General features: G+C 42.6%; 1 protein-coding gene across 2 annotated transcripts in view; it reads right to left on the minus strand.

Annotated features, from left to right (window-relative positions):
• Positions 1 to 26,809, minus strand: part of serpini1 (serpin peptidase inhibitor, clade I (neuroserpin), member 1) — a 42,922-nt gene that overhangs the window by 13,518 nt on the left and 2,595 nt on the right. For both annotated transcript variants that reach the window (XM_084673726.1, XM_084673727.1), the window contains exons 3-7: positions 16,908 to 17,174; positions 16,405 to 16,635; positions 16,099 to 16,293; positions 14,681 to 14,885; positions 14,300 to 14,397 (exon numbers count right to left, since the gene is read on the minus strand). In XM_084673726.1, the coding sequence (XP_084529852.1) occupies positions 14,300 to 14,397; positions 14,681 to 14,885; positions 16,099 to 16,293; positions 16,405 to 16,635; positions 16,908 to 17,157 (979 nt within the window). In that variant the 5' untranslated portion in view covers positions 17,158 to 17,174. The remainder of the gene's footprint in view (positions 1 to 14,299; positions 14,398 to 14,680; positions 14,886 to 16,098; positions 16,294 to 16,404; positions 16,636 to 16,907; positions 17,175 to 26,809) is intronic.

Genomic DNA, 26,809 nt, shown 5'->3' on the forward strand with positions numbered 1-26,809 from the left:
GCCCAAGGTTGGAAGGACCATATCAGGTACCATCACTACACCCACGGCAGTCAAACTAGCAGAGGACATTTGAAGACGCTTGTTGCACTGTAAGAAAGTAAGGGAAATGTATATAGGGTCAGATTAGTTACTCACCATCATCTCTTGAGGCACAAGTCTGACTACAAAAAGGAGTCTTTATTTAATTGGAAGGCCCGTCTCAAACTCAGTGAAGAAACCGACCAGCCAAGAAAGAGACATAGGGTGTAGACTAAAGAGGCTAAAAAGATAGTAGACAGTAAGCAGGGAAAGGTAGAAAAGATGGGTGACCTATTTCCTTGTCCGTAGTATTGTGACATCCGTGGTACCGTATTTAGCCAACTGTTGCTAATATTCATAATCATAGTCTTTCCTATACTATGGGTTGAAAAGGGCAGTCCAACTGTCTTGCGTGTGCCAAATCTAGACCTCAACTAGGCACAGTGCTATTCCGGCTGAGTGATTAAACAGATCACACAGGTTTAAAATGCATGCTTCAACATTATCACAATAGTTTTATGTTTACTGAACAATGCAAGAGTCTCTCATTACTGTTCGCTATGGTCAAAAGATGCAATGTTTTCTACAAGGGAAGATAGCGATTATGAAGAATTTGTTGCTCTACTAGAAGTTCATACTGATGACATTGATTACATTTTTCTGGGAATGCTAGAGCAGATGTGGCAGAAAAAGAGGCAGCCATACAGGATGTGTTTACATTAGGAAATGTGGATGAGATTGTCTTGAGAGATATGCAAGAAGTGTCACCAACATGATGGGTTATGTAAATTCACAGGAGGAACGTAGGTTACTAAAGAATCTATTTTGTTATGCTATAATATTGAGCCACGAGATGAATCATGTCTCAACAGGAAGGAATGATAACGAAAGAGTATTTATAGCTTATGGAGTTCCAAACTATCCATGAAAAACTTTAAGAAAAAACGTTTTTAGCATACCCGATTTGAGAGAAAACATAATATGCATGAACTTTATTGAGCAAAGAAATGTAAAGATTCAGGAATCGGCTGACGACGAGTCAGTTGCTTTCAACTGACCTCTGTGAGAATGTCATTGTAATTATTGTGTAGTCTACTTCTTCTGAAATTTGCAGACAGGAGAGATGCTGTCTCAATCCAGTAAGAAGTCCCTGACCTAAGGAGACTGGATTGTGGTGACCGATTTGACACGTTAAGTCCTGGAAAATGACCTGAGGTGAACGGGGTAATTCCTGGCTAAGAGGAGATGGCATGGTACACGTGAGTCAAGCGTGCATTTTGTTTGATGGCGTAAAATCAAGGAAAACCCCGCACTGTGCCTACAGATTACACAATCACCATGCACACACAATCATGGCATCCGTTTCAGCAAATTGGACAAATTGGACTGGAATGACGTTCCGTTTTGTATGTTGAAATACGTATAGACTATATGGTGCTATGATTATGGATGTACAGGGTACAGCCTCCTGCTGAAGTGAACATTGAGACCGTCACATTGACTGCGAGTGATCAAGGCTGTAGTGTAATATTGAGTTCAGCTAAAACTTAGTCTCTTGGGTAGAGCTGAAGTGTCAGCAGTTAGATAACCAGTTTAAACTGGTCAAAGAGTAGCTAGCCAGTGAGTCACCACCCCGCCCGCTCAACCGGCGCAACCTCGCTTCCTATCCCCCTCCCTATTCTCCTCTATTGTAACATCCTCCCTCCCTCCCATTGACAAGTTCTCGTCCCACCTCACTAACACTGCCACCGACACCCTGTTAACAACTTTAACTGCATCACTTGACTCTCTCTGTCCCCTGTCAACCAGGCCTGCGCGATCTTCTTCCTCCTGTCCGTGGCTTACGGATGTTATTCGTGAAGAACGGTCCACCCTTTGAGCAGCTGAGAGGAGATGGCGCAAGTCCAAAGACGGTCTGGACCTTGATAAGTATCACTCCCTCCTTAAATCCTTCTCTTCTCATATAACTGGTGGTAAAACCCTTTACTTTCTTAACAAAATTAACTCTGCTTCAAACCCCCACAAACTTTTCCCTACCTTCTCCACCCTTCTTAACCGACCTCCTCCACCCTGACAGCAGACAACTTCTCCTCCTTCTTTGAAAAAAAAGTCGCAGACATTAGCAATCGGTTCCGTAAACCCACCTTTCCTACCCCCTCACCCTCCATGACTGACCCAACTAAATGTCTAAACTCTTTCTCTCCCCTGTCCGAGGCAGAGCTCTCTGACCTCATTCTCTCTCATCGCCCCACCTCCTGTCCCCTCCCCTCTCTTTCAAACTATCTCCCTCTCCATCATAACTTTTCTGCTCCATGTCCTAAACTCCTCTCTTACCTCTGGCACCTTCCCCTCTGCCTTCAAACAGGCCAGAGTTACCCCACTACTCAAAAAACCCTCCCTTAACCCTGCCGTCCTCTAGAACTACAGACCGGTATCACTGTTACCCCTTCGTCTCTAAAACAATTGAACGTGCCGTATCTAACCAACTGTGTAACTTTGTTTCTCAGAACAACCTGCTTGAATGAAACCAATCAGGCTTCAAGACCGGCCACTCAACAGAGACTGCCCCCCTTTCAGTCACCACTGCCTTCCGGTCGGCCAGAGCAGCTTCGAGGTCATCCGTCATCATTCTGCTGGACCTTTCTGCAGCGATTGATATGGTTAACCACTAGATCCTGCTCTACAGACTTTCTGAGATGGGCATCACTGGCACAGCACTCCAAAGGATCTCATCCTTCTTGTCGGGAAGATCCTACCAGGTCTCCTGGGGAGGCAAACTGTCAGACCCTCGCCAGCTCTCCACTGGTGTCTCACAGGGACCCCTCCTCTTCTCTCTGTACACCACCTCACTTGGACCAATCATCACCTCCGATGGCTTCTCCTACCACTGCTACGCTGACGACACGCAGCTGTACCTGTCGTTACCCCCGACTGATCCGGGGATCTCAGCTAGGATTGAGGCCTGCCTCGCAGACATCTCCGCCTGGATGACCGAGCACCACCTCCAGCTGAACCTCACCAAAACAGAACTTCTCATCATCCCGGCCAAACCCTCCATCTCCCACAACCTCTCAATCACCCTGGGATCTGCGACGGTGACCCCTTCAACCTCTGCCAGGAACCTTGGGGTTACCATGGATGACAAGCTCTCCCTCACGGCCCACATTGCTGCGGTCTCCCGGTCGTGTAGATTCACCTTCTATAACATCCGGAAGATCAGGAGATACCTGTCTGAGCACTCCACCCAGCTGCTTGTCCAAGCACTTGTCCTCTCCAAGTTGGACTACTGCAACTCGCTGCTCGCCGGTCTCCCAGCATGCGCAACCCGCCCTCTTCAGAGGATTCAGAATGCGGCAGCCCGCCTGGTCTACAATCTACCCAGACGCTCCCACGTTACCCCGCTCCTCATCTCCCTCCACTGGCTACCCATAACGGCCCGCATCAGATTCATGACCCTGGTACTGACCTTCCGAGCAGTGAACGGGACTGCACCCGACTACATCAAGTCTCTCCTGCAGCCTTACACCCCCACCCGCCACCTACGGTCTTCTTCAGACAACCGCCTGGTGGTCCCACCGCTCAAGACCGCGCGGTCCCAACCCAAGCTCTTCTCTTGCCTGGCCCCGCAGTGGTGGAATCAACTCCCCACCTCCATCAGAGACACGGACTGTCTCTCCACCTTCAAGAGAAGGCTCAAGACGCACTTGTTCCAGGAGTACAACGGTACTTAGGAATGGTCTGCTGAACCCAATGCTAGTTTCCTCAAGGATCACAATGACTCTTGCTTAGAGACTGTTGCTCTTGTTGGTTAGTGGTAGCTGATTTAAACTGTTGAAATTCTATTTTAGTTATCTTATTTGTATCTTATTTTAATTTTACTGTTGCTTGCTTTTCTACAGGTACACATGCACTGAGAGATTCATGTTGTTTAATTTTAACTTGCTTAACTACATGCTCTTATGGTTTTTCCCTTTGGCACTTACTTTTTGGTTGTTTGCAATGTGTGCTTCCTGTTTTGGCTACCCGCAATGCTTTGGGGCTATCTTGTTATTGCTATCTTGCTATGCTGATATGGGATGCGAAACATATTAGTCAATGTGCAAGCAGCCAGTTGAATGGTGAATTGATGCTGCTCTGTTGAATTCATATATTTGTAAATCTGACTTTGAAAGAGTCAGTGCCTCCCCAGCCACGAACCTCACCGCACGTCACTGGTTTTATTCAGGATAAACAGGAGGGATATGTTGGAAAAATTGAATATGTAACTGTTATCCTGTATAAGAATGATTATGTGTTCAGAGAGGCCTACCCCCAACTCCGAATTCTGTGTAAACATACAAGACCCTTATCTTGGGACTTAGGACTAAGAAGAGGGGGGTTTTGGTTGTTTTGCAACATCGGATGGCCCTGTAGGGCTGTTTTGGCAGCCCCTTTGTCCCAGACACTCGTCTTGGACAGTCGTTGATTTACATGAATGCTAAAATGACAATCACACCTTAATGACCCACTGCTGGAGAGGTGATCTCAACTGTTGAAGAGGAAGGTGGACAGAGGAAGACTGAAATTATCATTAAAAGCTGTGTTCTTGTAAATATTGTTCTAAACAGCTTTTAATGTCATGTTTGATATGCTTTTGTTTCTTATTTTATGTATTACATTCTAGTAATAATTTGAAAACTGTAACATGTACATGTACAGGGTTTACAGAGTTTGTGCCTACAGCTGACCAACATGTGTTGAACATATTCCCTTGTCTTGCAAGGGTACCACTCTACTGCAGCCTTGATTAATGATCCAATTTGAATATGTATGCATTAGACAACTTTTCAGTCATATGACCGGTCTCCCCATTTTAGTCAGGCTTGGGTGTATATAGGGAGAAGTTTTTACCAATCACCTGGAGTTCTGTTTACGATACAGCTCCGGTGCGTTAGGCGCCTAGTCTTCATTGTAAATACCTTTGTTAACCATTACTCTGGAGGTATGTTGTGTATTTGATGATATTTCATTATCATTGCATTGATTATCTTACTATTTAGATAACAAACTATTAATGTGTGCATTTTGAAGTTACTTGTTCTCCTTGAAACGTATCTATCAAGCTACGGCGGTGAAAACTTAGATCTTGTCTGGTTAATGCGGCTAACTGATTATAAACATTTTTAGGTTTTAACTTAAGGCCTCTGAGTCACTTACAGTGGATCTCCACGCTCCAAAGGAATTTACCGGAGCCTCTGAGTGATCGATTACATATCCTACTAGGTCTACTATGGTTAAATCCATATTATAGTAGAGATAAACGACTAATTAGTGAACACGCATACTTTAGGGTCGGTGCTCTGATCAAGCAGACTATTTTTACCTACGTCAGAGTTTCATGTCATTAACTGTTAAGCGCTCAAGGTTACAAGTAACGCACTTGTGCACATGTCTAAAATTGGAGTCAGATATTAACGAGTCAATTATCTCCCTGAGAAACTAACCAAAAGTGAATTGTGGTTCCCAAGCCAGGGAAAAACACCAAGCGTCTCGGGCCTTTCGATTGACCACCTACAGCCCTATCCAAGAAAATCCCAACTTTACATATACCTAGTCATATTTTCTGCGCTTTCTGCTGGGTTCAGATAATTTCTATCGGCAAAGTTGCTGTCACTGCTAGCTAAAGATGTTTTGTGTCAAGTACTTCACATGCTGTCCGGACTGAGAGAGTGATTAAATGACATTAAAATATGTATATTCCATACATCTACCAATTTATTATTTTCCTGAAAAGCATTTTTTTTTCTTCCAATAATTTAAAAGAAATATATTTGCCGCCTCCCCTGAAACTCTTTGGTGCCCCCCAGGGGAGGCACGCCCCACACTTTGAAAACCCCTGTACTACACCAACCTAGACAAGTGTGCCTCGTGTAGGCTACAGCGTTGCAGTGAGCTACACTAGTTTGAAACCACAGGTAATGATTATTTCACCCACAAATCGTTTACTTGTAATCTAATGTCATAATAAATCCTCCAACAAAAATAACAATAACAATTTGTGAGGAATGTTTATTTTAATGATTGAAAACAGATGCATCATAGACCGCTGTAGTATGTGTTGCCCGGGCAACATAGGCTAATGTCATGATGCTAATGCTTCAGTGAAATAGTAGACTACTGTTTCCGAAAGTAGATGTACTTCCTTAATAATATCAGTTTATATTGTACATTACACATCACAATTGTGTGTCATTTCACAAAGTAACATGAGCAAATAGTTATCAACCTGGCCTCTTTGCTTGTGGCGTTTCTGCAGCTGCCTTGAGGTAAAGTAGTTAGCCTAGCTATCTCCCAGAATTAACAAGCTGCTAAACTAATGTTCTGGTAGAGGTAGTCACGCGAGTTTTTGTGACGTTAGTAGTGTCAGTGACTGTGGCTAGCAAGTTAGCCACCGTTAGCTTCACTTTTTGCCACATAAACTTGAAACTTCTACTTAAACCATGGAACGGAATGTAAATAAAAATACAATATAAGCAACTCAATCGCTACCAATACGAAACTTTTGACACCTCGGTTGTCTATGTAGTCCAAACATTTACTGAAGCTTAGGGGGGCAAAAATAAATAATAATAAGTTGAATATATATGTGAGAGAACAAAGGTTGTGCCCTTACCAAAGGCAAAGCACACCCAATAATATTATGTAATGCGTTATATATAATGCGTTACATAATATTATTACTAGTGCTGTCAAACGATGAAAATATTCAATCGCGATTAATCGCATTAATGTCATAGTTAACTCGCCAGTAATCACAATTAATCGCACATTTTTATCTATTCTAAATGTCCCTGATTTCTTTTTGTCCCAATCTTTTTTCAAATTTTAATGCTCTTATCAACATAGAAAAGTGGTTCGGATTGCTTTGTGTAAATATTTTTTTTATTGAAAACAACATTGCAATCGCCTGGCTTTGACGAGGGGGCAGAGAATTCGCATCAGCTGTGTGCTTGGCCATCAAGTGGTATTTCAGACTGGACGTGCTGCGATGATAGCTCAGTTTACAATGACAAAACACACAGATCACTGGTCTTGTCAATACAACCATTTGGCAACTTTTTAAAAGCAAACTTTCCATTCAGAATCTTATTGGCATCCATTTCGGCATCTCGCGCTCGTCATCCACTCAAAACGTAACGTTAGCCTACTACCAGAGAATGTCTAATATCCGTAAACGGGCTCTGCTACTACTCTTTAGCCAGCTCGCAAGCCAAACGAGTGTTTGGCGTGCCTGTTGTTTTGTTTCCGGTCTAGCTAGATCCGGTGTGGTGTTGTAGTTTTTCTAACGTCGGTAGTTGTTGCAACAGCATGTGAAAAAAACTACAAAGTTTGCTAGGCCAAAAAGAGCGTTAATCGCGCGATAAAATAATTGACGCCGTTAATTTGGGTTTGCGTTAACGCCGTTAATAACGCGTTAAACTGACAGCACTAATTTTGACCTCTAACGGAGTGTCATTTTCATCTTTTGAAATTGTTACATAGCGCAGCACCTGGCTGAGTTGATCTACTTTGGAAATATCTTGAGTTGTGTCCATTATTACCGACTAAAATTCTGCGTCGTGGACCTCTTTCACTATCTCGTTTTGAACCTTCTGTGCCATAATAAAAATCATTTCATTTTGAATTTGTGGGCTTAAGTATTTCGTTTTACTTTCGCTGTAAATTAACCATCCTTGATTGTGATTGGCTATATCGTTTCATGCCGTTGTAAAATCCAGCATAACCTCACAGGTTGTCCTCATAACATTCTTTAACATTCCATATTACTGCACATCGAATATTTCAAATTGAAAAACACTGCAAAGATGTCCATCTGGCTGTTGCGTGGCAACGATTTATGTAGGAACTATACTTTGTAGTAGCGGAAGAATGACTGTTTATTATTAAATTATTTTGTTTCTAATTGTTTTTATTGATGAAACCATATCAAATATTTGTAGTAACAGTTTTAGAAAAGCAATAAGCCCCGCGAGTCCGTGGTTTACGCTGATTTTAGAACAGGTAAGGGGGTTTTCGGCACTCCGCTTCGCGTCGTGCCTTACAACTTCCCTTACCTGTTCTAAAATCAGCGTAAACCACGGCCTCTTGGGGCTTATTGCTTAATTATACCATGGTCTGGGTAAATATTCTGATTGGCTGCAAGGGTGTACATTATAGGGTGATAACGGACACCAACTGCAGAAAGACTGTCTTTTCACCGTTCTAAATTATTCCGCTGGCTACACAGGAGCCTGTACAAAATATATGAAATAAGTAACCATAACAACAGTGACGTGGTCAAAGCCTCCATTTACAATTTTGAAAGACTTTAAACAAGCTAACTTGTATTTACAACAATGAGTGACTTCAATATTTATTTGAACCTATTTGAAAAATGTTTCTTTTCTGAATGTAGTGTGTCAGTGTCACGTAACCCCTCATCTCACATCCCATTCGCTATTCACCTCGCTTGTCAATCTTCAGGCAGGCTGCGGCCAACACGACAGTAGCAGCAACTCGACACATATCTTGATTTTATTTGGGGACAATGACATGGCTCGATAGCTGGCTTGTCTTTTTGTTAAACATACTGTCAAATTATAGTCACTGTTTGGAGAAAATGTTGATTGATGCGATCATCTCACATCCATTTGCTATTCAACTCGCTCCACAGGCTGCGGCCATAGCAGCCTAGTAGGCCTACTAGTATATGGCCGATATTGTTCGTGAAAATCTTGATATTGATTTTGGGACAGTGACATGGCTGGTTAGCTAGCAAATCTTATTGTCAAACATACAGTAAAATTATATTTACTGTTTATAATGTAATGTAATAAGGCATACAGTACTTTATCGCTCAATAATGCACACCCGGGAACTCCCTCTCAACCAATCAGAATGCTTGATTTCATCCACCCGTATTATAATTCTTGTTAATACCCAGAGTCGCCGCTAACCATTTTGGTGCCCTACGCATACTTCCTTTATGATGCCCCCCCCACCACCACCACCACCACAGCTGCCCTGTCAATGTATCCACATTCTGTGTTTGATATGATGCTGGTTACGGAGTTAATGCGAGCACGCAATGCGCGCGAACGAAATTTTGGGGCCTTTATTTGAGTGCATGATGTATTTTTGTCTCTTAATTTTTCAGCCCCACCCTTACGTTTCTTAGCATGGTTTTCCAAATTAATTATAAACATTTAAAACTGAAAGCATGCAGCCAAGGAGCTCTCCACCTTTATTACTCATTTAAAAACGATTTGATCAATCGAATATAAAAGCATCATAGAATGTACAGTAAAGCTGGCGTCAGTTATTTCAAATGCATAGATAATGTTTAACAGTAAAATCTAAATTTAGTTTGCACCTAACATATTTGAACTAACGTCAGCTAGTTCGAGGTGTATGCATAGGCTAACTATAAGTTAGCAGCATATTTCCCGTATTTAACAATAATTAATATGGACTTAGCTGAAAGTGATGCACGGGCATCCTCTTGCAGTTTATTTCCTTTTCTGCCCCTGACTCCTGTCTTTTTGAGGCAATTTTCGAAAAGTTTACCTAGCCTACTGTCAAAGTTCGTCAGGCCACTGAGATAGAAAAGGGCACCCACGGCGAGCTTGGAAAGTTGAGTGTGTATTTGTTTTTTTGTGGGGTGGGCTGGGGCACCATCGTAACGTTTTTTGAGCAATTAAATATATCTCTTGTTTTGCTTGTTTTGTGATAAACATGCCTAAAAGGTGCGTAATATTTATATAGGCCTACTGAAATAATATCGGCATTATAATTATAATAACTATAATGATTTTTCAGTTGGCAAATTTTTGGTGTCCCCTCAGGACTTGGTGCCCTACGCAGGTCGCGTAGTGCGCCTTATGGGAGCGGCGGCACTGTTAATACCTCTGACCAAAAGTTTACTTCCTTTTTATATTCAGCGGAAATCTGTTCATCAATACTTTGATGTCCTTGCCATGTGTCATACACTACACAAGCTGCCATATGTGAGCGAGTGTGTTTGTGCTCTTTTATTTTTCTAGACAGTCCTTGCCAATCATGGCATGCAGATCTTCTCTCAACAAAAAGCCAACAGGGCTCACAATATACTCTGTCAACTTTGGGAAAGTAATACAGCCATTGATATGATATGCCTATGATAAAAATCTTTAGAAAAACGTCTCCCCTTTTTATCTTCAGGATACGGACCTTCAAATTTACATGGTCCCTGCCTTAAAATGCATTTTTTCATGTCAGCATCAGTAATATCCACCGGGAAATGTGCCCGGTCACCAGGGTAAAGTGTAGTATTAGAAGTTTCATCTGACTCTGTCGCGTGGCTACCCGAGGCCTCCTCACTGCTGCCTGCCACCTCACTGCTGCCTGCCACCTCATTGCTGCTTGGCTCCTCACTGCAGCCTGCCACTTCACTGCTGCCTGGCTCCTCACTGCTGCCTGCCACCTCACTGCTGCCCGCCACCTCACTGCAGCCTGGCTCCTCAGTGCTGCCTGACTTCGCTGAACTTGCAGAACCTTGGCGCACGCCTGGCTCTCCCTTATCCTCTGTCACAGAATATGATTTAAGTGTCAACGGTGAATGGGACTTTTACTTTGACGCCCATAGAGATCGGGAAGCAAAGGTAGTTTGGAACCTACACAAACCAGGCATCGTTCACATAGCAACTGTCAAATAGCTGTATTTTCGATCTGTCGTGTGAATCTTGTAGAAAGCAATGATTGTACTTTTTACACGAGTCATAACATGTATATAGGCCTAACTTAAATACAATGAGTTAACTGCACACTACTGTCACATATGTTAGCATATGTTTGCTAATAATGTCAGTTATGTAATATTTATAGATAAGCACTTTTTCTACGTTCTCTTTTTTTGTAGTTTCACTCCATTTCAATGTTGTCAGCTAGATAGTAAGTCAATAAAGGAGTAAGAAGGCTAATTTTCCTGGCTCTTGGAAAGGAGGCTCGCACAACACAGACAGAGCAGCTGTCAAAGTATAACGTTAGCTACTGTACGTGGTACAGTAATGTTAGCTATATATAGCAAACAGTACAATACCTGTCCCTTCAGGCAGATGAGTGCATCCTTCACTGGCTGGTCGAAAAAAATTGTAATTTTGGGAAGTTTGGCATTTAATTCAGAAATGTTCTGTTTTAAATGCCGCTTTGGGCACCGCTTTTAAATGTGCGTTTCATTTTTCCTACGCTATGCTACAGTTAGCTACCTATTTGCAGTGGGCTAACCTACTTCGTCACGTCACTTACCTAGCTAACAAAGAAAGCACAATTAAATATAGCCTACTTTTCTTTATTTTTATATCAACTCTGGAAACACAGACAAGACAATAAGACATCCCATGTAATTCAAATTGGATAAAAAAATGTACAAAACGGGGGGCCTGCCATGCGAGGCCCCCCATCCCTACGAGGCCCCCCCGCGGTGCGGTGGTAATCTTTACGGGCCTGATGTACATGTATGATGCTGCTAGTTACACCACGGCACAATACGATATTCGCTGTGCAACAGCACATCAATCCATGCGTCGTTGCTAACGTGTGCTGACGTGGTGACTTAGCACTGAGTACCCTTCGTTGACTAAAGGCATTTTTTGCCACAAAAACGTAACTTCCTAAACCGTGCATATAAAAATACAAGCAACGCAAACGAGACCAAGACGAACATTTTCACACAGGCGTTGTCTACGTCCAAATATTGACTGATCCTTAGGGGGGCGAAAATAAACAACAAAAATAAAGAAATATATATGTGAGAGAACAACGGTTGAACAATAATATTACTTTGTACAGAAAGTAATAATGTAACTTAATCACACTACTCTAGTGAACAATAATAAGTAAATATAGCTGCAAGCAGCAACGTGGTGACCAAGGTCAGATGACCCAGAAAAACTTTCGACATCTAGTGACTGCGGTGTACCTGGCTTCCTTTGCAGTGGCTTACAGTCTCGCTAAACAGAGATCCAGAGACATGACAAGCTTGTCAGCTTTGGCTGGATTTGAACCTCTGACGTTGAAGTTTCCAGGACACCAATTTATCCAAGTGAGCTATTCTCAGTGCTGGAAATCACAGATTTCAGTTACTGGGTAAAAATATTAACAGTTTTTCCTGTGGCAAGCGTGGTCAGATTTGGCCCAAGTTTAAACAGCTGTAATTCAGTTCTATTTTGACATGTCACAGTGATTGTGGTCTGAAGATAATCTTTGCCAAATTAGGTGAATTTTTGATATTCACCAAAAACGTTTTATTCATTCATTCAGAATGGCGGCCACATCAATTCAGCTGGTATCACTATTTAAAATGTGTCAGACACGGGTTCGCCCCTTAGCGGTTAGATGACACAACCTTTTGTTGACCTCTTTGGAACAGGGTCCCGAACACCTGTACCAAGTTTGATCTCAATTCAGCAAATATTTCCTGAGATATGATCTCCCTTCCTGTTTTTGCGGCGTCATTGCCAACTTTGATCAGCTTTACCGAAAAAACAGTTTTGAAAATCAAAAACCATGTGAGGCTTGATCTGAAGATAATACATTTTTGTTGATTGCATTTCCACCTAGAGGTGAAATGGCATGACCTATTTTTGACTTCTTTAGAACAGGGTCCCTAGTCCCTATACCAAATTTGTTGTCAATGCAGTAAAGAGGTGCTGAGATATGACCTCACTTCTTTTATGGTGGCTTGGTTGATGACTTTGATTGGCTGATGACTTTGATTGGCTGTTCCAGTCAAAAAGTGTAGAAAAAAAAAAACATGTGATGTATTTTGAGAGGCTTGATCTGAAGATAAATGGTGCCAAATGTTTGCTGATTGCAGCGCCACCTAGGGGTGAAATGGCATGACCTATTTTGGATCTCTTTAGAACAGTGTCCCTAGTCCCTATACCAAATTTGGTGTCAATGCAGTAAAGAGTTACTGAGACATGACCTCACTTATTTTATGGTGGCTTGGTTGACGACTTTGTTTGGCTGTTCCAGTCAAAAGGTTTAGATAATCAAAAAAAAATGTTATGTCTTTTGTGTGGCTTGGTCTGAAGATGATCTGTGCCAAATTTGGTGAATATTGGACAAACCTTATAGGAGAAGTAGCAAAAAAACGTTATATTCAAAATGGCGGCCACATCAATTCAGCCACATCAATTTAATGTGGCTGTAACTATCAAACGGTTGCGAAAATCAAAGCTCTAGGGGATAATTTGTGTGAGGCTTGGTCTGAGGATCATCTGTGGCAATTTTGAAGAAGATTCGACACGAATTGTAGGAGGAGTAGCGAAAAAACGCTTTTTCTTTACATTCAAAATGGCAAATGGCGGAATCTATAGAACTGGGTATGATGTCATAGAGTGCGTTGAACTCTTGATCCAGGGAATCCAACGATACCTCATTTTGGACAATGGGGCATATGGTTCAAAAGGTGTGTAAACACACCTTCAACTTTGACACATTGGTGGCGCTAGATGGTTGGAATGGGAGACATGAAACTTGGTGACATTGATGAGGGGACTGGCCCCAAAGAGTATACCAAATTTCACAACTTCTGACTATACGGATCTAGGGGCTGCCATAGACTCCCATGGCAGAAGAAGATGTATAGGAATAATAAGAATACGTAGAAACCCTTAAGGTTGCTTCGCGGCTTGGCCACCAATAACTGATATATTACTTTTTTGAGTAACTTCCCCCAACACTGCCTGGCACTAATCACCCCCCATACAAAGCTAACAATCACTGCCACTACTAAGTTGCTACATCTGCAAAGCCAACAATCACTGCCACCGCTACGTTGCTACGTCTGCAAAGCTAACAATCACTGCCACCGCTTGGCCATGACTACAACAGTGACCTTAGAGAACTACAAATCTGTATTAACTTGACTAACACGCCCCCGAATGTGGTGTACTGTGGAAAAGCAAGCAGTGCAAACGCTGTAGTGGACACGTACTGTTTGTGTTAGACAGAAGTTAATACAGATTTGGAAGTTAATACAGAGTTGTAGTTCTCTAAGGTCATTGTTGTAGTCATGGCCAAGCGTGCAGACTTGGTTTCATGTACTCACAATTTCGATCAAAATATCACTTTTAGCTAGTGGACACACCTCGTAGACGCGTCCGGTGTGAATAGAGCTGAAGTGTAGGTTTCTTGGTGTGTGCATCTGAGAGCGAGACTGCAGGTGTCAGTCAGGGTGTGTGTGAGTGTGTCATCTGAGGGCTCGTATCTGCTATCTCACCTGTCATAGCGGAGAGATCAGCATCCTTAGTGAAGATGTTTTTGATGCCCAGCTCCTGCAGGCTCTCTCTCAGGTCCACCTTTTGCTCCACCTTGAACCTTGGAGATACACACACACACTCAGATACACACACACACCTGTGTCTGCCTGTTTGAATGTGCATTTATTTGAAAGTATTCCTGCATGTGAGGTGAATGTACGTATTGTGCATGTGTGTGTGTTTGCATCTGTTTTTACATCCAATGTGCATAGGGGTGTGTGTGTGTGTTTGTATTGTGTATGTGTGTAAGTGTCTGCAAGCATATGCATTGTACATCGTGTGAGTATGTGTCTATGTGTATAAGCACTGTGCATGTGTCTGTCAGTGAGTGTGAGCCTGACCTGGGCAGGTAAACCTCCACCTTCTGCCTCTTGACGTTGTTGGCCCACTCCTCCAGCAGGGGGGCCTTGATGATGGGCTCCAGGGCAGCTAGAGGCACCTCCTGTCTGGGTAGCACCAGCAGCATGCTCATGTCCTCCCCCTCATAAGGCATCTCCAGAACCTGGTACACGCCACCAGCCTCCGACGAGCCGTCGCTGAACTCACCTGACACAAACACACACACACACACTACATTAATTAGTAAGAGCTAAGTGCACAGAAAAACACAGATGCCTTAAAACAACTTAGAGATGAGAACAAGGCGTTTTAAAACCAAGTCTGTTTTCATCCTGCTGGGTTTGCTGAGGAAAAAAGATTTTCTGCTTGCGTGTGTGAGCATGTGTGTGGGTTTGCTCACTCAGCATTTTGAGAACAGCTCTGTGTGTTAGACTCTGTAGCTCCACAACATGAGGATAGCATGCCCAGAGACCTAATTTAAGAGAATTCCACAATCAAGTCTCTACAGTCTACGCCATCTTACTTAGGGAACCTTTACATAATCTGCAGCTCACAAATAACCCCCCTCCATTCACACACACACAAACACACACACACACACACACACACACAGGGTGTGTCTGTGGGTGACATCTCTCTAATAATGCCAGGAATCTGTGTGTGTGTATCTGTGTGAATGGAATTTTAGGGCAGTGAGTTTCCCACGATTATCTCAAGAACCGCAAAGTTTATATTTGACAGGTGTACATTTTATAATCCAACAGAGTGCAGTGCCCCGATTGACGTTGTTTGGATAAGCATTTTTTAATTTTCACAAAATTATTTGCTGCCAATTTTTCCTCAACTCTCGGCCATCTTGAGTTGACTGAACTGTACTAGATAGCTCTCGCGAGCTGAAAATAGGCAATATTTATGTCAGTGACCAAAGTATCTAAAACTATTTTAGGGATGAAATACTGGCTCGATAAAAAATAAAATATTTAAAGTGGGTTTGGTTTTTTTCAGTAGATACAGCTGGAAGGTTATTAGCTACACAAACTTTGCAGTGCTGACTGCTAGCATTGCATACAAAACATTGAATCAGCTGCTTTCAAAAGGTTTCTTTTATGGATGAAATGCTGGTTAGCTAACAGAACGATAAAGTGGATACTTTCAATATAGATCTGTTGATGTTGACTGATCAAAAGAATAGATTAGGAAAGAACAATGTGAATATGAGGAGGGAAGATTTAGTCACAACACACATCACAAACACACACACACACACACACACCCAATGACCACTTGCACAGACACACACAGACACCCAAATGTCATATTAAACAGAGTATTCACACAACAAATTGCCTTCCCCAATCCTAATCGCATAATCTCTCACCCCCCCCCCCCCCACACACACACACACACACGCACACCCTACCGTAGTAGAAGTCTCCCTGCTGGTACATCATGAGAGTCTGGACCTCGCTGCCATCATCTTTGCTAAAGGAGAAGGTTCTGGTGTTTTCCGGTCTGAACTGGTTCTTCCAGCTCCCCCGAAAGTACACAGCGTTGACCAGGGTCAGGCGGGTTACACTGCTGAAGTCATCCGCTGAGAGAAGATCTCGGATCTTACCTGAGGACCAGCAAGACATGGGGATTCACACACACTCTCACACACATGTGCACATACACAAATTAATGCATACATACATAAACACACACCTGTTCATGCAAACTAACTCACTCTCTGTGTGATTTTCTACCCAGGTGTTTATCTGCTCGGCGACGGCTGCTGATTCGCTGAAGTCCACTGTCTCCACCTCGGCCCGGAAATACTTCCTCATGAGACGCAAGAAGTCAGGGTTGAAGGTCATGCCTTCCTGCAGGAAGAGGCTGTTGGCCAATCGGATCACGTAGTTGCTGTCGTCGTCAGACAGAGCACCCGTCAGGTTCTGGAGCAGGGAAAACTCCTCATCTAAGTGGGAGGAGAGAGAGAGTGAGAGAGAGAAATGGGGATAGAGAGAGAGAGACAAAGAGGGATAGAGATGGGGAGAGAAAGAGAGAGAAAGAGAGAGAGAGTGAGAGAAGGCAGAGGAGTGACGATAGTGTTCCAAGTCAGACAGTTGTCATATCTGACATTTTTCAGCCCGTCAGCATGTGAATGTATAGTTTATATGGATATTTGTGTGCGGTGCTTCTGCTTTTCAGTGTGCATGTGTGTGTGTGTGTGTGTCCAGGCAGCCTCACCAGTAGGTAGATGACTGAAGCCCACGGCCTGGCGTATCTCCCTGAGAGAGGACCCCCGGGCTCCCAGCTCCACCATGCCCAGGGCCACAGCTACGCTCAGGGGTGAGAAGATGATGTTGTCCTCCCCACTTGCAGCTTGCAGCTGGTGGTACAACCTGACTGAGAACTCTGCCGTGGCATCCTCCGGAATATCCCCTGCCCGGCAAACGGTGCCCGGCAATAGGAGGAGGAGGGGCAGGAAGATCAACATGGCAGTAAGAATGGAAGCTGGGGGAGGGAGGGAGAGAACATCTGTCAGGCTGCCCCACTGTTAATGCATGTTGGTGTTCGAATTACATTAAATTGAGAGAACGAAAAATTGATAGAATAGGAGAAAGAGAGAAAGGATGAACCAAACAAAAATGTAATGGCACTGTACAGTATATCCTGTACAGTACAGTTATACTGACAAAGAGGATGATCCAGCAAGTTTTCCAGTGAAAGAAGAGAAACATTGAAAGGAGGACAAGGATTGCAGGTTCGACCAAGGAGAGGAAAATACTCTAGGTAGTTAGTCTGGGGGTTGTGACTACAGATGTGTGCCCATTAGTGGGAAGAATTGGTGCAGTTAAACTAAATGAAACTAAATGAAACCATTTAATTCTTCCACAATTCCCATCCTCAAATCATCTCTTCATCACTGACTCCCTTCATCTCTCCCCTTCTTCACCACTCACTCCCCCCTTTCTTCCATCCCAACCCATATCTGATGCACAGGCCATCTCTCCCTCTCTTCAAATCTCCCATATTTTCTCTTTCCCTCTAAAGAGCTTGTATAGTACTATCTACTGTATACACACACCCACAAACATACATATGCACACATATACACATACCCACACACCCAATATGCAGTTCCATCCCTGTGCCTTGGCCGTTGCCAGGCAACATTGTTTTCTGCACAAACAAAGAAAAAGAGGAACGTGTGCCCCTGCATTCTGCATGATCGAGAAAGAGAAAGCGAGAGACAGAGAGAAAAGGGATGGAGAGAGAGAGAAAGAAGGGATTTCCCTGCCCCTGTGTTGTGTAGCTAAAGCAATGAATAGGCTCAGACCCCTACATGTTGTTGCTGATGTCCCACATGGTGCTAGAATCTCCTGCCAGTGCTGGTGACTGTGTGTGTGCAGGGGCAGACTTAGCTATGGGCAACATGGGCAGCTGCCCAGGGCGGCATCTTGCCGGGGGCGGCACAAGTTCTAGTTTGTGAGCTAGGCAGACTACTGCCCTGGGAAGGGCTGGGAAGGTCTCCCATTCAGAAGCACAAGATGGGGAGGGAGGCGGGGGAAAGTTGAACTCCGAGGTAGACCGAGGTGCGCAGTTTAGAAAAAAGAAGAGGAGAAAAACACAAAAGAATATGTAGCTATCATCTCTTCATGAGTATTATATGCATGTAACAAAAAAGACCATCGATCAAAGACCATCACCCTGCTTGAGCTGCTGATAGTCATACATGAAAGGGAGCTCAGAACTTTATCTAAATTTGTGAACTGCTCTTAGTATATGTCTGACTCGTCCCGTAAAACAGTAGCTAAAGCAGAGAGGAGCTTTTCAAAGCTAAAGCACATCAAGACCTACCTGAGGTCACTATGTCACAGGAACGCCTTAGTGGCCTTGCTGTCATCAGTATTAATCATGCACTTGCCGAGCAGATTTCATGTTCAGATATAATAGAAGACTTTGCATCCAGGAAGGCAATAAAGGTCAGGGTTTAGATGGCAGGTGTGGAATTTTGTTTGTATGTTTTTAGTATGAATTGCAACAATCAGTTTCTCTTCTTTAGTGTGTTAATCTAGTCTGTTAGTCTTTGTGTGATAAAGGATTGGTGCCATTTGTATTCATTTATTTATATATTTTCTTTCTGTATTCTATAGTTTGTACCAGTGTGTCTTTGATACTTCTTTTTGATATTTATGAGTCTTGTTTTTGTATATATTTATATAGTTTTAAATGTTACAATTATTGATTTGTTTTGTTCGAAAAAATCTGAATAAAAATGACAATAACTTAGGGATGGGCGTGGTTAATCGAATATCCGGATATCCTAAAGTAAGTTAGTATTCGAATACTTTTTTCGAATACTTATGAGCGTAGTTTAATTTAAAAAAAAAGTTTTAATGAAAAACCGTCGCTTCGTGTTGTGAATTCTAATAGTTGTGACTTTAGAAATGATGAAAACCATCAAAAAAGGTAGGCTACGCCTGCGTTCTGCTGCGAGTCTCCTTTCATTTCATTTGGCGCAACAAGAAGCATTGTGTCCTGGCTAAGCAGTACCTCGCAGCAACCTCAGTTCCTGCAGTTTTTTCTAAGCCGGCCTGCTCGTAAATCGACTCCGTACTGGCCTCTCCCCTGAGCATGTTTACATGCTCATTTTCCTGAATAAAAATGCGTATGGCTAATGCAGTTGTGGCTTATTTATTTTCTTACCAGTAGCCATGTAGAGCTATAGCGTAATCGTCTGTTCATGTTTGCATTGTGTGGTGGCGCACCGTATCCTATAGGATTTCGGTTCCAAGTTAATATCCAAGTTAATATGCAATATTTCTCCATGTGTGTCTTTCGTTTTTATCGAGGATAGCCTTCCCAATGTGTTTAATTTAGTCCAATGTAGCCTACTTTTTATTTCACATAATAATAGGCTAATCGCTTTTCCGCCAAATTAAGAGCCTACGTCTGAAGACGCAGCGTTTTTTCAAGTTCATTGTCTTTTCGTCATGTTAATAAATTGATCTTTCATTTGTTTTCTTTATTCAACCCTTATTTAATCTAATAGCTGAACAGTCCCAATTATTGCCAGAATGTGTGGTGGTTCATGTGTTTACTGTTAGCTTTGCGTCACGGCAGGCTAATTAACGGAACTACATTAACAAAGATTATCCGGATATTCGAAAATAATTTCGGATACTATTCGAATAGTGAAATCAGTTCAAATCTCCATGCCTACAATAACTGTAAAATGGGTGCCGGAGGCATGGGGGGGGGGGGGGGGGAGTTCGCCAAGGGAGCCACACAAGCTATAGCTGCCACTGTGTGTGTGCATGTGTGTTATGGGGGGTATTCCGTTCCTTGCGCAACTGGACAGAGTCCATTAATTTGTTTTGTGCTATTACATGTTTCCTATCGCTACGCAGCTTTAAACAGACAAGCCATGGCTGGACTCTCATCCACCATGGGATTAGCTATTGTCTTGCAACTTTTAGTTGTGGCCAACTGCGTGTAACCTAGCCTATACAAATTATGTTATTATGTTGTAAGATGAGGGTAGTAGAATAACACCAGAGAAGGAAAGCGACTGACCAGACCAACTTTGTTTTTATAAAATGTTTCAACTGGATGTAATGTTATAAAATATAAATAAATATCTGTTATTGTCAAACAAGTTTTAAGACCACATGCAGTTTAACTAAACTGGCCAGGACTCAAACTGACAAACTACAGTCATTTAATGCATGAATGCTACATGTTAATGTCTGAACAAAGTTGTTATTACATAGACATTTCAATCCCACGAGTAGTTTCAGTTTCATCCAGTTTAAAGGATACATTAAAATAACGTGAGTTTGATGATCCTCAGTTGCATTCCTTGTCTGGTGTTGGGCTACAGCCAACAGCACAACACAGACCCAATCTTACAACATAATAAGACTAGAGATGGGCAAAGATCAACATTTATTTTTAAATAAGATACCAAATACCTTGATATTAAGTGTATCAAAATAAACTACAAAATACAGCAGCCACGCCATGTATCAAAATAAACTACCTTATTTTTGTTTTTTTTAAATTACGTTGCAAACCTTCCATCTATTGGCCTATTTGATCCATCCCTTCACCAGTACACTGATTCAGTTGATTAAGTAGACAAAGTTTGACAGCAACAGCTTTTCTTTGCTTAACTACTAAAGCAATAAATCTGACATATGCAATCAGCAGATCAAATATTCTGTGATCCTGTGATCACCCAGATGAAGGTTAGTTTAAAGTTACCAATAGTTTGATGATTAGTTAAAAGTTTGCTAATGACTGATAATTGTATCCTAATTTAGTTACCTGGCGTTTGGTAAAGAAGGGCCTACTTTGCATCAGTGACAAACAAGTAATTCATAAGAAGACAATTGATGGCCCCATTATTCATAGCAACTCCAGGGTTTCCCGCAGCACTTTTCAGTTAAGGCGGCCGCCTAAGCAATATACACCTGCCGCCTTAACCGCGTAAAAAAAAAAAAAAAAAAAAAACGTTTGTTTGTATTTATCTTTTAAATAACGATATCCGCTGTTGTCCTGTTTTCTCCCTTCTATTCCAAACCGTGACCAAAATCACAATCCTACTAAACAGCTACTTCAGTTAGGGTACTTCAGTACTTCAGTTTGGGTACAATCATTTAACAATTTTGAAGTCAAAAACAAACATTTTAGCACTTTATCAACAATTATTAAATGATCAATATCTTTAGATTTTTTATGTGGCCATGAATGTAGAAAGTAGCAACAGAAATTGTCAAGGAGAATTAACCCAACTTCAACCTCTGATCTCAACACGTAGGCACTAATCAAATGCATTATCTGTAATATGATGCAAGGAATTTCTGTCCGTCTGTGCAAGTCTATAGTGTTTTTTTGGGGGAAACGATTAGCTCCTGAACCGGGATTCAAAGTTGTAATTTTGCAGGTGTCCATCTCAGATGGACCATCCAAAAGATATTGTGCTGAGTTTAGGTCAACTGTGTACTACATTGTAACAAATGTCTAGATGTTTGTGGGGTTAAGACTATTTAACAGAGAACCAATATAATGTAGGAAACAGCAGACAATTGTAGGCTACATAATCATTTTCATGAATGTACCAGAGCATTGGCAATTTGGTCAAAATAATGAAAAATAATGTTTTTATGATGTGCATTAGTGACTTGATGATGTGGAGATTGAAAAGGTACTTTTGACAATTTCAATTGTGATCTGAGAAATGTAGGTACTAAAGCCACTGAGAAAAACGGGAACTGTGCACTATATTTCCTATAAGTCTCTGTGCGTGTCTCACTGATGTCTTAATCAGACACTGCATAACGGGCACTGTGCACTTGTTTTTATGTCATCATGTAGACTTAAACAAATATAGCTATCCATCAAACCTATGAAATACAAATTACAAAATCCTATTTTGTATTTGAAATACGTAATTTCAATACATGTATCATAAATACTGCCCAGCCCTGCATATAGTCTAGGTTACCTGCAGTTAGTCACAACTAAAAGACTTGGATGCAAGACAATAATTGCATGGTGGATGCGAGTCCAGCCATGGATTGTTTTTTTAAGCCTGTTAGCGACTGGAAACTAATGGCACAATTTTTTTTCAAAACAGCAATCTTTTGATGTAGCCAAAAGAGCTCATGCTTTTAGGTGGGCAGGTGTGCGCAGGTTTTACTGTTGTGCTGTGCTGAAATATAGTATGCAAAGCACAAATAACACCTACCTGTATGCACACCTAGATTTTAAACAGTTATGTGGCGTATGTAAGGTGTGGTGTAGCGACTGTAGCGAAATACGTGTGCATACATGGCCAGCGCGACACCTGCGTGACGTGTGTCAAGCCTGTGTGTCCATTGTAGTGTAGGTTGCTCACATGCGTTCAAAGGTTTGATATCATCACGCATGCGTACGCAGGTGCTATAATAATGGGGGGAATACCCCCCATAGTGTGTTTGTGAGTGTGCGCACGCGCGTGTGTGTGTATGCATGTGTGGTCATTGCAGTGACAGTATACCTTGGGCAACAGTGACAGCACTACTCAACACCACTCAGATACTGCAGCTCTGCACAAGCAAGGACAATCCTCTCCCTTCCTCTCCTCTCCTTCCACGTGGGTGTTCTCTCATGGCCGGGTGTGTGTGTGTGTGTGTGGGGGGGGAGATGCAGTGGGGGGTTACATGTAACAGTGACACCAGTGTAACCTTTTGAGAGTTGCTGTGTTGTGGGAGGAACACTCTGCCTCGTTCCCCAGTTCCTGTTTTCCCCGAGTACACGTAGGACTTCAGACCACTTAGCGAGTGTTGCCCAGGTGAAAACCTACACCCATTTACACCCCCGCCGCGTGTTCAAAATGAAAAACGAAACTCCACACCGCCAAACACCCTACCTGGTTTAAAGTCATTACCTTTTTATGCCTGACAACTTTGAATCAATGCAATTAAACCCAGTGGCCTTTAAAACCAATGCTTCTAAACCGCCCCTTTAATCCGGCAATGGTGAAATACACTAGTTGACATTTAGACAATTAAAACGTGACGCCATTCTAAAACCGCCACAGAGTTAAGTCCTCAATGCCATTTAAACCCAACACCTTATTATGCATACTTAGGAGGTCAATACATTTAGACATTCTAACAAGTTTATGGTTAGTGTGTCTGCGTTAACTCACACTCTTCGCATGCACACACACATGTACACACACTCACACATGGTCCATATGCACTTTGAGAGGGCTATGTACAGAGGTCTGTGAACACATAGAGATAGATGTTCGTGTCCTCGGTTCCCATGGCAATAGACCCAGTGTTTCTTCACCACAGTACCCTCATATTTCCTCTCCTACTGAGACACACACAAGTACATGCATGCACACACTCACGCTTCCCTCAACTCTTATCGCCTGCTCCAGTTCTGTCACCTCCCTAACGCAGTCCTATTGCCCAGTTCAAACAGCACACACACAAAAACACGCCCCAGTCTGCCGACTCAGTAATTTTTACAAGAACACAGCAAAGCGTCTACTTTTTCTCTCTCTCATCTCTCTTCCTACAACTACTCCATTAGGGCTACAGAGGAATACAAACTCCAGTTTTTACACACATCATCTTCGGAAGAACTCTTCAGAAATCCTTGCGGCTGGTCTCATCTACAGCAGCAGCACAGAGCAGCATGAGTGTGTGCCACTAGGCCAAGACAAACGTCACAGTTTCATCTTGTTTTCTGACTGTGTCTTTCTCATCTGCTGTCATTCTACCTACTTGAATCAATTACCATGAACAACTCCCTGCACATAGAGATAAGCATGAAACACACATACGCATACATCCACACACATGCTAAAATCTCAGATTCAGAAACCATTTAGAACCATTTCTGTCAGACTCCTCCAGGGAGCGGGTCAACGTGTCCAACTTCATTCTGAGTATGTGTGTGTCCTACCACAAACCTTTGTCCCGCGCGCAGTGGAGATTTTAATTTGAATGTGTAGTTTACCATGTGTGTGTGTGAGAAAGCGAGAGCGAGAAAGAGAGCATATAGAGAGAGAGAGAGAGAGAGAGAGAGAGAGAGAGAGAGAGAGAGAGAGAGAGAGAGAGAGAGGGGACCACCTTCAATATGGCTTAATTTATCTGCTGAAGTAGACCACACATAATCCTTCTATCTCATCTGTCACACACACATACAAACACACACAGGCACACACTACAACACTAACCGAACTATAATGCCATTACTGAAATACAACTTTAGAATGACACAAGCCACACACAAACATGTCTTACATGTGTCATGTCTTCCCTTTGTGTTGTCTTAAATGTTTTTTGTGACTATACAGAATATGGAGTTGTGTGTGTGTGTGCATGTGGTGCTACAAACTCAGCTAACAATGTCAGTTTATCATTGTTATCAAGTTCTACCCTTGAAGACCCACTTCAGTATTTGACACATCCATTTCACAATATTTTTAAATTGTATTCATTTAGCAGATGTTTAATCTAAAGCGAACAATATTTGCTCTCTCTCTCTTTCTCTCTCTCTTTCTCTCTCTCTCTCTCTCTCTCTCTCTCTCTCTCTCTCTCTCTCTCTCTCTCTCACTCACTCTCTCACCCTCTCACCCTCTCACCCTCTCACCCTCTCACTCTCTCACTCTCTCACACTCTCACACTCCCTCCCTCCCTCTCTCTCTCTCTCTCTCTCTCTCTCTCTCTCTCTCTCTCTCTCTCTCTCTGTCTCTCTCTGTCTCTCTCTGTCTCTCTCACACACTCAAACACAACTTGTTCACTCAAATAAAATAACATCCAAAATATATATGGACGGCTTTGAAACAAACATAACATCCTGCTTGTTACAAGCTTTTTTCACAGTCTCAAGAAAGGGATAAATTGCACCTCTGAACACCTCTCTATGTATCGTTCTGTCTCTCGTCCTCCATCTCCCTTTCTCTCTGTCTTTTGGTATGTCTTTCTCCATCTCTGTGTTTTGTTCTGTCTCTCAGTCCCATCTCCCGCCTGTACCCCCATCGCCTGCCTGCCTTCAGAGAGAGAACCTGATAACTGCTTTACAAGTAGACACTGAACAGAACACTTCTCTCATCTGACTCTCCCTCCTGTCTCTCTCCAATTCAGTTCATGCCTGCACTCTCCTTGGAAATCGGACTCAGTTTGTGTCGGACCAGCCAACCAAGCTACTCTCTACTGAAGCTTTGTCTAATCTAATTGAATCACACACACCACACTAAAAACTAAAATAAGACACAAAGAAATTCAGTTTCAGACTATGGGCACAGTTTGGTTACAAACAACATAAAAACCCTCTACTTTTGTTGGCCTGAGGTTGGCAAATTATATAACATGATGAAGAGTTTTGGGAGTCAGTCTAGTTTCCAGATGCTCGTTAAACATCACTGGGGGCCAAAGAGATCAACATACATCTTATTAATCTCTTAACAGGTCAAAAAGAGAGAGAGGGGAGGGGGGGGGTTACCATAAATAAAAGTGCCTCCTGTTGCCATGAAACAAGGCCTAAAGTTCTGCCAAACTTATCCAACGACCCCCTACAAAGCATGGCATAATGCTTTACCCACAAATAAATTAAGCCATATTGAAGGTGGTCCCCCCTCTCTCTCTCTCTCTCTCTCTCTCTCTCTCTCTCTCTCTCTCTCTCTCTCTCTCTCTCTCTCTCTCTCTCTCTCTCTCTCTCTCTCTCACACACACACACACACACACACAAGAGTTGCACTAAAGGAACGCACTTCTAAGATTAGAGCTGTAATTGGATCGGCTTTTATTTGGGGTCAGTGAGAGAAAAGTAAAAGAGCGGAGGCCTTTTTAAAATGTACTAAAGACCGAACAGACTAAAGAGGAGAGGAAAGGTTACAGCAACCGAGCCCCAAGGGGCAGTAGAGAAGGATGGAAAGAAAGGGAGAAAGAGAATGATAAAAGAGAGACTGGAAAACATGGAGAGATATGGGAGAAGTAGAGACAATGTGATAACAAGGCTAGGTCTGGTGCTCTCTTAGTTTGTGTGTATGTGTCTGTGTGTCTGTGAGAGATAGAGAAAGACACACACACACACACAAACACAGAGAGAGAGAGAGAGAGAGAGAGAGAGAGAGAGAGAGAGAGAGAGAGACAGACAGACAGACAGACAGACAGACAGACAGACAGACTGAATGGGACAGAGAAAAACAGACAGAATTAAACACAGATGGACAAAAACATACCAAAGACAGAGAGAAAGCGAGATGGAGGCAGACAGACAGAGTGATACATAGAAAAATAAAGAATAGGGGAGGAGAAAGAGAAAGACAGGAAGAGAGTAGGTGATAATGAAAGGAGGATAGTAACTGTCTTCATCCCTCTTCCCTCTGATCAGTGGGCCACCCACTCCCTAAGCAGCGCAAATCAATCAACGGATCAATCCGTGTGTGTGCGTTTCCTGCTGACCACAGATGAGGAGACTGGGCAGAGAGCAATGGACTGTCTAAGAGACCGAGGCAGTAGCTAAAAGAGCGAAGAGGGTAAAAGGACTATGATTACAGTAAAGGACTATTGTATGGTGATGATAACAATGTCATAATGGTTGATGCGAAGGCTATAACTTTGATATCAAGATTCCAT

This window comes from Hypomesus nipponensis, chromosome 15 (genome assembly GCF_054491055.1).
Source record: "Hypomesus nipponensis isolate SF chromosome 15, ASM5449105v1, whole genome shotgun sequence".
Classification (NCBI taxonomy): Eukaryota; Metazoa; Chordata; class Actinopteri; order Osmeriformes; family Osmeridae; genus Hypomesus; species Hypomesus nipponensis.